The sequence below is a fragment of the Plectropomus leopardus genome, chromosome 9 (genome assembly GCF_008729295.1).
Source record: "Plectropomus leopardus isolate mb chromosome 9, YSFRI_Pleo_2.0, whole genome shotgun sequence".
NCBI classification, from domain to species: domain Eukaryota; kingdom Metazoa; phylum Chordata; class Actinopteri; order Perciformes; family Serranidae; genus Plectropomus; species Plectropomus leopardus.
Window position 1 is genome coordinate 28,857,136 of NC_056471.1, and position 13,281 is coordinate 28,870,416.

The window sequence follows — 13,281 nt, forward strand, 5'->3', positions numbered from 1 at the left end:
GGCCAACAAAATGACGCTTTAAGTATGCAACTTTTATTAGTTTAAATAGGTAAAATTACCCTGGTTTTGGCTACTCTCAAGATTGTCTTAGGGAGAGCATCATCTAAAACTGTAAAAGTGGGATGTATTTTTAATTTTGTTGAAAATTTGTTTTGTAAGACTAACTATGGCATTTTTACATGTAACTGAGATAAAGTCGTTTTATTGTCCTGTCCTGTGAATGTGAACATTTTGATAAGCATTGCATTTTACGTCTGCATCTGCCACCAATGGCATGAAAATATAGTTATCAGCAGTCAGTCAAACTAACTCAGAAACTACAGGAATATCAGAGACATCCTCTCATAAATAATAATCAGTCCCTAAATTAATGTGGTACATAATTAGAAAACTTGTAGTTAACTTAGAACATGTGCTTTGACATATAGGTCTGTATTGATATGTGCAGAGAAAATGACATTTGCGAAATAAAAAACACAAAAGATACATATTCATTTACCACAGGCCACTCCCTAAATAAACGTTTCTTTCATTGTGTCTTTGTCTCAACACGCTGGAGATTTATTTTGAAAACCTGTACCGGAAGAGTAGCCGTTAACTATGGCGGACTTGATCCTGCTGTGTCAGTCACCATGGTGGCATACAACAGAGCACAGCGGCGGCGGACCTATCTCCACTTTTAGACCCAGTAAAATGTTAAAATGATGAATTTTCTCAGTGAGTGCACTCGGCTCTACCTCTCACGATGGACGCCCGGTTGTTGTTGACGGGATAACCGTTAGCCGTTAGCTCACTTTTTTTGTTTGCTGGCTCCTGCATGTAATTTCTTTCCGTCGCTAGCAGAATGCTGAAGACACAAGGAATGGCTCTGATGAACGTCGGCTTCAATAAAGGGACAATTTTCACGTTAGGAAAATAACTCCGAAGAGACAGTTTGTGATTTTTTGAAAGAAGTTTCGTCTCGGCGGGGACCGGTGTTGGCAGCCGGTTTCGGCTCATTTAAAACAGGCAGCCCGAGGAGACTGCTCGGCTGTCTGGCTCCAGTCGTGGCCTGGCTCCGGGCACTCCCAGCTCATCCGCTAGCATCGGACCACAGGCGACCAGAATAAAGCAGGACAGCGGGGGGACTTCTTTTGTTTATCTCCGTGGCGCTGGATATTTATACATTTTATTTAGGATAAGGAATTCACTATTATCCAGACGGCGTCTTCCAAAACAATGGCGTCTTATGTGGATAACAGCTTTCGGCAGGCTGTGATGATGAATCCGGCTGAAAGGACGCAACAGGTCAGAAGAAATAATTTATCACACTAATGCCTCTTAAAAGTGCTCATATCCGCTGCGTTTGCAACTCAGTCGCTACATTGTCACGTTGCAGCATAGTTTACATTGTAACAGCATAGACTGCTACAGGGTAGCAGTGTTTGTGTGTGCAACTGTTGCCATTCAGCTTGTTCAGTGTGGCTACATCCCGCTAAGCCCTCTATCAGCACAGATAATCAAGGCTACTTAACATAACAAGAGCCCGTAGTCTTGGTGGGAGTCTAACTCAAACTAGCATCCCATTTTTGCATCCTGCTTTTTCATTAGAGACGTGCATTTTGCATTTGGGCAAAATTGACTTTTCAATTTTGCAGAAAAACGTTTGGAAAAGGTAGAAAGATGAGAGTAGGCGAGGCTGGGAGCAGTTAGTATCGAGACTACTTAACATAACTGGAACATGTAGCCTTTGTGGGAGTCTAGCCCAAACTGTTTGTGCATACTGATTTTTTATTGGATACATTTTGCAGTAAAAGGAAAACTGACGTTTGCATTTTGCAGAAAAACATTTGAATACGTGAGAGCACAGGCTGTGGCTAATCATAGCCTAGCCAGTAGCCTATATTAGCCTACCAAAACATAATCATTATAAAACGTTATTTATCATAATATTGTGTTTCCAGTCATGTTTAGTACGCTAAAACATTTTTTGCCTTGGTGGGAGACTAGCCCACATTGCATTTTGCAGTAAAAGTACAACAGACTTGTGCATTTTGCGGAAAAAACCTTTTTAAATAATAATTAAATAATTTAATTAATTAATTTAATTTAATTTAAATAATTATGAGTATATGAAAGGCACAGGCTGTGGCTAATCCTTACAGAGCCAGTAAGGTATATTAGCAAGGGATGGGAATCACCAGACAACCTACACTAAGATTTTCTCACAATACTTAGATCACTGTACAATATTAATGCGCTTTTAAATGTTTTGCGATATATTCAGTATTATGATATCATAAATTGTGATTTATTATCACAATTTTATTTATCATTATTATCTCATTTTTATTGGAGCAAAGTGTAGCTACTGGACTGAAAATGCACTTGATTTTATTATTCTAGTAGGCTACAGTTTATATTTGCAATGATAATTTATGTTATAAAAAAAACTTGGTGTCTGTGTATCATACAGTATTGCTATGCAAAATATTCCGATACTACGGTGTGTCTGTTTTTTCCCTCATCCCTAATATTAGCCCAACGAAACAGACACTTCTATCATTATTTTTACAAAATTTAATGATCAGTGCTTCTGTGTTATTTTTTAATTGTTTTTTTTTGCTAGTTTTTCTCTAGTCCTGGTTGGGATTTAGGGCTTCACTGGACGTTAAAATACTATATTTAGTGTTTTTAAAGCACAGTGCCATCAATGCACAATATCATCTCACCTGATCTATACCAGTAGGCTCCACTGGGAAGTGTGGAGTTGTATGTCATCGGCACATGCAAATCCTGTGGCCTGTGGTTATTATCCTTTAGCCACACACACACCCAAGCTTGCACAGCATTCAGATATCACCAGTTAGGCTTTGCAGATATGCAATAAATCCAGTTTGGCTGTGAGGATGGGATCACTTCATTTGCTGCCACTGCAAATGGATGCAGGTTTTACACACAGTGGACAATCAATAGGCCACCACTTAAAACCACTGGGCTACAGTTAGTGGCACAGCCGTCTGCCCGGCTATCTGACATTGGGGAAACAATTATGGTGTCATCGACGGCTTGTTAACTGTACAAGCTCATGGTCTTTACAGCTTTATGCCGGCTGTAACTTGTGCAAGTGAGAGATGCCATCATGGTTATAAAAACAAAGATTGTTTGGTTGGCATCAGCAATGCTTATCTAAGACTGGCACATTAGTAGTTTATATTAGGGCTGCAACCAGCGACTTTTTAAATTATTGATTAGTCTGATGGTTTTCTGGATTAATTCTTTAATCATTTAACCCATGAAATAGAAAAATATAACAAGAATGGTTGTCACAATCTTAAAGTCTTAAAACAGTGAAAATTCTCATATTTTTTGGGTGTTTTTGCTTGTGAAAAAGTCTGACAATTAATAATAATAATAATAATAATAATAAAAATTAATGATTTTCTGTTGATTGACGTATGATTACTTCGAGTAATTTGATTTTTTTTTTAACTTTTTTTACTTTGCATGGGGAAAAATGTAATCAGCAATTTGGCATGAAATATCCCACAAATTGCATATAAATAAAGTAGATATTATCAAAAAAAAGAAAATGTCTAGAAACCTATTTTTTATAATTCTTGTAAAATTGCATTTAAAATTATGTTGCTGAAAAAAGAAAAAATCCAGAGGTCCTTTTTCTTGTCTTTTTTGTGCTTTTTTTCAGGTAATTTTCTTATAATTTCTTGCTAATTTTGGGGTAATTTCTTGTTAGACTGCTCAAAGCCTCTTCTCCTGTTTTGAAAGAAATCAAGCTAATTTGCTCAGGTTCCAGAGAGTTAAATACTTGGAATTTCTCAGCTGGAAAATAGTCTTATTAAAAGAAACCGAGGCTTTGGACAAAAATATGTCCTACTTGGAGATTCAGTAAAAGAAAATGAGTGGTATGTCTGTGGTCCGTCAACACTGTGGAGCGGCGGTGCGAGCCCATGCTGTGTCAGTATGCAAACATTTCATTCAGGAAGTCTTTGAAGTGATGAAATATGAATGGAGAGGTGAGCGAGGACAGTGTGAACAATGACTAAATGACTGTGTCTGCAAATGATTTAGTCAGAGGCTAAAGTGTGATGTCCTAACAGGATTTGGGAAGTCTTTAGAAACACTGCATCCATGTCACTGCAGTTGCGTCACAGAGAAGCCCACTCCTTTTTCCTGCCATTATCCTGCAGACAAGCGAGAAGACGTGTTTATAATAACTACGGAGTCTTTTCGACGTTAATCCTCACGGTGTTGAATATCATGTGACCGCGTGGTTCTTCTCCTGAGTGCAGCACCTTCCTCCGTGTTCTTTTCAAGTGTCGGGCGACTGTGGTGGCTGACACAGTTTATCCTAATGGTGTTGGCAGGGCCGCTCTGTCAGGATTAGCTAACGGTTAGAAGGATCTGTCTTTATCGCTCAAGACTGACCACGGTGGGATTTGACCCTCCCGCCTCACCCTATTGTCACATGGCAGGTTTAATAGCTGACCACTTGACAGTTCGCACTGGTTTCTGGACTGTAACTGGGGCTGCACTGAGTCTTGACATGAACAAAAGAGGTCTGATAGTGGAAAAGAAAGCAGAGGGAGGAGGGCACATTTTCTCTCTAAAGCTCTGCTGCACGTTTTTGAAGCTGTGATGTGAATTAAGATAATATGACATGGCTATTTGATCTCTAATTTCTTTTTCATGTCCAATTTCAATCACGTTTTGGGGGATTTTTACATCCCTTTGAATTACTTGATGGACGTGTTAGATGTTTGCAGGGTTTGAATTTGGGGCCTGCGATTAAATGTCATTTGCAGTGGTGAAGGGTAACTAGTACTACATCTGTGTGTGTAAATATGTAAGTACATGTATGTATACATGTCAGAGATGAAGTTCATGAATTAACTGATGAAGAGCTGAGAAGAGGTAGGAAATAATGAGTTTAAACCTCCTACTCTTTTCGAATAAATCGTAATATTACATTTTTTTGGGGGTTTATTAGAAGCTGTTAATTGAGTTTGTGTTTAGTTTTTCATCCATTTCTATTATTACTGTTTTTTTTTAAAAAATGTATTGTTTTACATGTTATATAAATAATAAATAATAATGTTTACATATATATCTATCAAATCAAATCAAGTCCATTTACTCAAGTAGTGTACCTAAGTACAAATTTGAGGTACTTGTACTTAAATTGAGTCTATTTTTTTCATGCCACTAAATACTTCTACTCCACTACATTTCAGAGAGAAATATTGTACTTTTTACTTTACTACACTATACAAGATTTAAGATTTAAGATTTCTGCATTTAAAAAAACACAAGAGTTTAAAAAAATCTGATATTTAGTTAGAAACTACCCAACAGTTTATAGTGCAGCTGAAACAATTAGTTAATGAATCAGTTTGCTTATATACTGAGAGTTAAAAAAAAACATTTCCATATACAACACACAACAAAACAGCTTGGGTATGACATGACAAAATGAGTAGTTAAAACAGAGAAAAAATTAGAATTAGCAGACATTGGCTGTTTTGATCAATGTTTTGATCAACATTGAAGTAATTTCCTTTTCTTATTTTAAAAATATACTTAGATTTTGTTGGCATTTTTGAAAAACTATTATTTTCTGTAATTCTTTTTACTTTTAAAACTTTAATTGAAAGATCCTGATAATAACTTAATAATAACTTATTAACTTAAGTAATATTTTCAGTGCAGGACTTTTACTTGTAACAGAGTATTTTTATAGTTTGGTATAAATACTTTTAAGTTAAGGATTTGAGTACTTCCTCTACCATTGATTATAAGTGATGACAATTTTGACCCAATCTGTTGTCACATTTTTGCTATTTCTCTCAAAGTTGAATCTTAAATGGGCTGTGCAGATGATGGATTCCATCACGCAGACTCAATCAGCTGTGGGTTCAGAGGGTTTTATCTTTAAAAAGCTTCTCCTCCACTGTCTGCCCTTAGGGATGTCTTTTTGTTCACTCTGCAGATGACTGCTGAAGACCATACCAGGACAGACACATTTATTAGATTTGCACACGTCACAATGACGGCGAGCCTGCCTCGGCTTGCATGGACCCATATTTAGACACTGCACAGTCATGTGCAGCAAATTCTTAGCTGAAACTTAATAGTGCATCATCAAAGATATGGCAGGACACCAGACTCTATCAAACACATATTCTATTGTGAGATTATCTGGTAGAAATATCAAACATTCAGTTGATCCAACTTATCTGTTTTGAGCAGCATGCTTCTTTTTATCTTTTGATGTCATTATAGATTAAATCCCATGAATAATTTCTGCTATTCAGACAAAAAAGTGTTTTAAGGCAGATCTTTGGGCTCTGGGCGTGGGTTATTATTATCCCTAGAATGCATGTTCATTATCAAACATGAGGCGCAGTCTTTGTTTGTGACAGCGGTATCTGTGACGTGTTTGTTTGTCCGGTCAGTTGGTGGGGGTTGTGCTATCTTTAGCAGTCCAAACTGCGCATTGAACTCTGTTTTTAACTTTTGGGTCATTTGTGTGTATGGAATATTGCTTGTTTATATTGTGCCTTATATTACTCATGGCAACAAATAATATCATAACCCTAAAGGAAATCAGCTGCACTGAACTGAATGATGTGAACTGTATATTTTGGCGCATCATCAATCTCATTATCTTATCATTGAGCTGTATTTCCTGTTGGTCATATTATTAGAGGGTAGGAACATATGTGGTCATGTGGCTTGGAGGTAGGAATGCATGATAATATTGGCACATCATCGGTATGGAGACATAACATCTTTAAAATTCAGTTAGACCAAAAATAACCCTTTCAGACAATATGACGGTCTGACAAAACTACACTTGAATTATGCAACTTAAATTAGTTGAATTAGTCTCAGGGAGAGCATCATTCAAGCCTGTTAAAGCAGGAGGAGTTTTGCAGTTTTTGTAATTGTTTTATAAATATGGCATGTTTTAAGCCCAGTGAATGTGAACATTTTGAAAAGCATTGTAATTTATGCCTGTATCTGTCAGTGGGCCATAACAATAAGAGTAGGTGTAACATGTAAATTCTATTCCAGGAGAGGCTTGTTGTTGTAATTTGGTGGAAAAACATGCATATATCATATCGCCATCAGCAAAATGAGTCAGAAAATATCAGATATTTGCAAAATCCAATGTCTTGCATCAACTGTTGGAGGACTTGTTGATCAAGAGTAGAAACGGCTCCATCAGGAATAAAAAACTGAAATGACTTTCTAAAGAAACAAAAACCTGCACACAAGAGTCACTCTCCGTGGTGAATACTTGTGCTTTAGCTGGTCTGCAGCAAGTAGCGGGACTCACGTCTCTGCTCTTGTTTAGCCAGGTGGCAAAGTTAAAGGCCACAAACAACAGTCCTCCACTGCAGTGACCCTGCTTCATAGTCACATAGCTGGAGGGACAAGCTGCCTACTTTACATTGTTTCCACATATCCTGGATCAGTGCAGGCTTGCAGTGACTGTGCTAGAAGAGACGAGGGAGAAAACACAACCATTTGGGGCACTTTGTGGATATTCTTGACCCTGGTGACTTGTAGTGAGCAAAATAAATCTGAATTTGTAGGCCATCATCATTACGGTCATTACTCAGACCCCGATACAGAAAGCACAGAGTTGAATGGTCCAGCTGAAATAACAAATCTTTTTCTAAATAATTTAAAGAGAAACTTTCAAATTAAGATGAAACTGGGCTGTTCATTATCACAGACTTGTCATTTACATGAGAGCAAAGAAACTGTAGCATATAACTGATAAAGAGCTTTGCTTAACCCTTTAATACCTGGGGCATCATCACTTTTCTAGTGAGCAAATTGTTGAAGTTTCTTTCAAAAACAGGTGGAAGAAGGCAATAAGCAACTTGTCAAGAAATGTTTTTAAAAAATTAGGAGAAAAAAATTTTCAAAAGAGGGGAAAAAGAAAAAAAGTTTGTCATTATTATAAGTACATATTTAAAATTGTTACAAAGTAAGTCTAATTTCCAAAGCACTTTTTCCAGGTCATTTGTTTGTTTTTTTTGGGGATTTACAACAGTTTCAAGCCAATTTGCTCAGGTATGACAGGGAAATTTATCAAACTATGTAATACTGTATTACATTTTAGTTGTTAGAAATTTGAAAACCAGCCTGCAAAATACGTGAATCACATAAAATGTGACCTGCAGACATATTATTATAAATACTGTCATTTTCAGACATAATCTTACAACCTTATCAAATGAAGGTATACATAACTGTAAACCAGTAGAGGAAATAGTTGCTGCAGATAGTAGAAAAGCTGCCCTGTCTCCCAGCATCCTGCCCAGTATACACAGCAGGAAGAGGAAAAGCGTCAGGATGCGTTTTGAACTCAAGCCGGAAGAATGGCCTGAAAACGCAACGCCTTTCCCCCTAAAGCTGTTTTTATTTTCTGGAGCTGGGTGTTGTTTTGTGACTGCCTTCCTATTTTTGTCAGGGGCGTCACAAGCATGTGAACATCTATTTAAAAACCCTCCAAGAAGTAGGATGGACGTATGGAGCAAGATTTGCTCCTGGAGTCATCATGGTGTAATTTTCCCAGGCAACTCTGAAGTTTTCTACTTCTCAAAAATGAAAAAAAAAACCTCCCATCCACTCCATAAATTTAGGCACTGCTTCCCCTGGCGTTTTTCTTGCGCCCTGTAGAAGTAAAGTGATGTCACATGTTATTCTTGTGTTGAAAGTGGAGGCTGAGTGCAGGCTCATGTGGTTACACACACCGCGGTCACAGTGACGTATTCATCCCGGTTTAAATACAGGGGGATGATTTCAGGAAGGGAAGACAGAAACAAATGCACCAACGTACCATACCCACACAGACGACCAGTGCTGCTTCTCATTGGCTCATTTAAATCACGCTTTTAATCCCACTTCAGCTTTTTTTTTCATGAAACTGTGATGGCAATAAAGAATAGCACTGCCTGCTGGTCAGTGGACCCATAAGAAATATTGATTATTGTATTAAAAGTATTGATTCTTCACTGTTATGGCTGCACAGGGAGCAGCTGATGAAAAGGTTGAATCTTAAATCATACATATAACCTCTTTACTGCAGATCAGGATGGCATTTACAGTTGTTTTACAGTTTAATTGTACAGATAAATGTCTGGCATCATGGTGGACTACAAGCCAGAAAACATTCCTCTTTCTAACAGGAATACACAAGGATATTTGTGTAGCCCTGTGTGCCTGTTACTCCCCAAAATCTAATAATGAAAAGACCAGTCCAGTGTAGTTTGTGTTTAAATGCACCACTGAGATTGAAGTAAGTTAAACATGCTGTGGCTATCAACCCATAAAGCACGATTTAACACTAGTGGAGCACAAAACCAATTCAGAGCTCTTTAAGTGATGTTTGTGTATTTCTACTAGCAGCACTGCTGTATTTCACTAATGAGTAAGGTAGGTGGATGCTGAAATTAACATCCTGACATGAAGATGTTGATTAAAACCTCCATTAATATTTTATCTTCAGATAATCCTTTTTAATGTCTGATATCGGTGTATCATGGAAAATGAGGCTTCTGAGAAATGTGAGAGCTTTTTCTGCTGCAGATTTGTCTCTGTGTTATCTTTTAGTGGGCTGCATTAGTGTTGTCACGATACTGGAATTTCAGTCTTTGGTATAATAAATAGACAAGTATCAATATTCGAGTGATATTATATTATGGTGATTTTTAACGGGAGAAAGTGCAGTTATACACAGTTATTTCCTGCAAGTACACTGCTGCATGTAACTGCATTCTAATGTCAGGGAAACCGTAATCTTGGTTGAAGTTGTCGTAACTTCTCGACAATTTCGGATCATATTCCTGCTGGAGCTGGTTGTGCTTAGAAACTGTTAGAAACTCAATTACAGTCATGATATCGGTGCAGAGACACCAAGATATGGATGTGGAAACATTCAGAGCAGACTGGGCCTTTTTGAGCGTCTCCGACAGGGGATTACAGGTGTCCCAGCACAGACAGTATGACGAACAAAAAGTGTTTTTTGATCATAAAAGAAGGTAAAAATATTTTAGTAGAAACCTTAAATACAAGTATTAACCTGAAAATAAGCATTATACATCCTTTTTAAGATGGTCGGGAAATTTGTTTGGGTTAAAATGTTTCCATGGGAAAAGTAATGTCATGTTCAGCCTTCTGAGGAATGTAAAAATACCGTGCCAAGTAACAAAAGATTTTTGACAGTGTTTAAGGTGGATACTTCCTCAGGAGGTCAGTGCATGTGAAGAAAAATAAAAAGTGTTCATTTTGCCAAGTATGCAAAAGTATCGTTGATATCTCTCAGCAGAATCATATCACTGTTCCTTTTTAAACAATAGAGGGTGAGAGGAAGTTAAAGCAACACAATTTTTTAAAGCGTTTATCGAGCAACCCCATGCTGGCTTCTGAGTTGCTTACTCTGCAGTCCTCTGTAGCTGCTTTCATATTCTGATATTGAATGCTGGCATATTGAGGGCTCACTCCAGGCCATTCATACACTGGCTGCTTTGATCCATAGAATCTCTCTATTTCTATAAGTCTGCAAAAAAAGAAAAGTCATGCCTCTTGTTTTGACATTCTGCGCAGTATTTAAGTGAATATTTCTCTGATAGTGTGCAGTGTCGGGGGTGCGCTGCCTCCAGCCTTTTATCTTGTAAGATGGACCGAGATGTTGCCTTCAGGGTCACACTGTATATTTGTTGCCGCTTATAATGTCAAAGGCATGTTTCAGTTCCTTATGTTCGCATTCCTCAAGATATTTTTAAAGCAAAGAAAAACAGATCTAGAGTCGAGGCTCCAGAAATTCCATTGGCCTTCACAGCAGAAGGCAGTAGACCTCATGCCACTGAGCAACCACAATCTTTACATAACTGAGCTCCAGACCTACTTGGATGCTTGGAGAGCTTAGAGAATAAACCATTCTTGACGTGCAATATTTACATGACGGCTATAGAGTTACGCTATTTGCCGTGGCTGTCATTAAGAGCTTCCAAGATGAGATTTTGGAAATTCCAGCACTTGGAAAAAGTGACACCTAAGTTACACAAATGCTTGATAGCAGAAGTGAAACATATTTTTAAAAGTTCTGTAGTTTTAGGAAATTCTTCTTTTTGTCTGTATTAATTGTTGTAATGCAATTGATTTAAACAAAACAACTTTGAGTGAATTTGCCTTTTAGCCCGTGTCCCACGCAGCACAGGCTCACTCTGGTGTATAATCTGCTGTATAATCCTCCCTCTTGGTGAACTGCTCAGACATGAAGTGGATCAGATGCAGAGCTGATTAATTTGTGTGATTAGAGATCTCCAAATCCCAGTATTCGGGTTCACCACACAGCTAATACTTGTTTACAGTATTTGTAACAATGGCGCTAAAAGATGGTTGCTATTGCACGAACAGGGTCAAAATCAGGGCAACGCTTTTTCTAAGGGCTGCTTATAAACAAAATTGTAATGCTATTGTCTTTGGAGATTTTAATTTGGAGACTGATGCATACACGTGGTTACGGCTTTTTGCATCATTTATTTTTTTTCAATACTTAATTATTGGGAGGAAGGAGTGCAATTAATGCTTTAACGTTCAGGATTTCGTAGGTTGTGTTGTGGCTAAGCATCTTTTGGTTGATAGATTTATTGTGCAGACCTGTTTACCATCACAGGTATTATTTGTTATCAGCAGAGAAAAGTCATTGCCACCTTCTGTCTTCATCCTACTATTGTGAACCACAGCCAGGGTCGTTATCATTATGGCTCTATGTACCTGTCCACTTCATCCATCGATCTGATCAGCTCTGACCAGATCGACACATGCATCATACAATCCGCGACTCAGACTTAATAAACTGCTGCTGAGGAAACTCACCCAAAATTGATTAGAGGACTAGCTGCTGCGAGGTGAGTGAAAGCAAACTTATACCCAGCACAGTGAACGATTAAGTTTTACTTTCACTGCGTTGATGTTCTACTGCTCTGTCTGTGTCCAGAGTATGCTCTACTGTCCAAGATTGTGGCGCAATAACTGAACTGTATATTCTGATGGTGCTTCTGATGAACAGTCCAGCTACAAAAATATAAAATCAGTGTGTGGTGGCAGATGTTTTAATTGTGGTGGGCTGCCACAAATAAATAAATGAATGTGTGGGAAATCCTGGCAAGTGGAAGTATGGAAGAATTCATATAGAGACAAAGCACAAAACTTTTCATTAAATAGAAAGAAAGATACAGGAGTAAAGTGATAAGGAAACATCATTCTAATGAACAAGCAACACAATACATATCCATATCATCAAAAAACACACTCTCACACCAAGTCAAATGTTCAAACAAATTGTTTAAAAAAAGAAGTATGTCAACAATGGGAGGGAGAGTTCTCATAATCCATCATTTGGCCTTCTTTGAGGCAAAATTTATTTCTGCAAGTGTTGGGTGAGTGCCATCCTTTAAGCCAATCAGATTGAAGCAATAAAGTTAATCTCCCTCCACCAGTCAATTGTGTGTCTGTATGCAAAGGAAATCCCCCCCACTTCCAGTGTAAACAAATACACACTACAGAGCAGAGGCGTGCTGGCGTGTAAGAGTGAAAGTGTGGGATGATGGCAGATTAGACAACGTTAGATTTAGATAACATTTGTAGTCACCTCATTTTTGACCTCATGGCTAATTTTACATTCTTTTGTAAGGACCTTTAAGTCTGTGTCAAGCTCTCATGTTGAGTCATAACACTGTTTGCTGGATGTACCTTTGATCCTAATGTAGCCTGTCATGCCTCATGCAAACTGTGGTTTATTAACAGCTGTGTGGTGGTAAGGCAGGTGATTACTTGCCTCGAGAGCTAAAAGAGGTGATTCATTACAACACAAGCCTGAGCAAAAACAGCTGTCTTTGCTAATGGATGCTGTTGTCAAAAGTGAAAACTGCTGCTGCAGCAGTCCTCGAGTTCTGCCAGTGGGAACATGAGGTGTGTTAGACAGCCTGAAAAGAGAGCAAAAAGAGGGAAAATAGCCCCACACAACATTGTTTTCCCCCCATTTATAAATCCGTGATTAGGAATGCTGTTGTTCCACTTCCTGCGTGCTCTGGTGTACAATATCTGTCTTGTTGAAACCTTATCTTTGTAATTGGTCCCTGAGGGTTTGTCTAACCTGCGGCTGGTCACGTTTCCTACTCTGCAGCCCTCTGTCCCTCCGTTACCCATCAGGGAAAATGTCCGTTCATTACCCAAGGCCTCAACGTAATCTGATTCTCACTG

The 13,281-nt window shown here is 38.2% G+C and overlaps 1 protein-coding gene across 8 annotated transcripts in view; it reads left to right on the forward strand.

Moving 5' to 3' along the window:
* The first annotated feature begins 646 nt into the window (after positions 1-646).
* Positions 647-13,281, forward strand: part of rapgef2b (Rap guanine nucleotide exchange factor 2b) — a 148,222-nt gene continuing 135,587 nt past the window's right edge. For all 8 annotated transcript variants that reach the window (XM_042493533.1, XM_042493539.1, XM_042493535.1 and 5 more), the window contains exon 1: positions 647-1,287. In XM_042493533.1, coding sequence (XP_042349467.1) covers positions 1,219-1,287 — 69 coding nt within the window. In that variant the 5' untranslated portion in view covers positions 647-1,218. The remainder of the gene's footprint in view (positions 1,288-13,281) is intronic.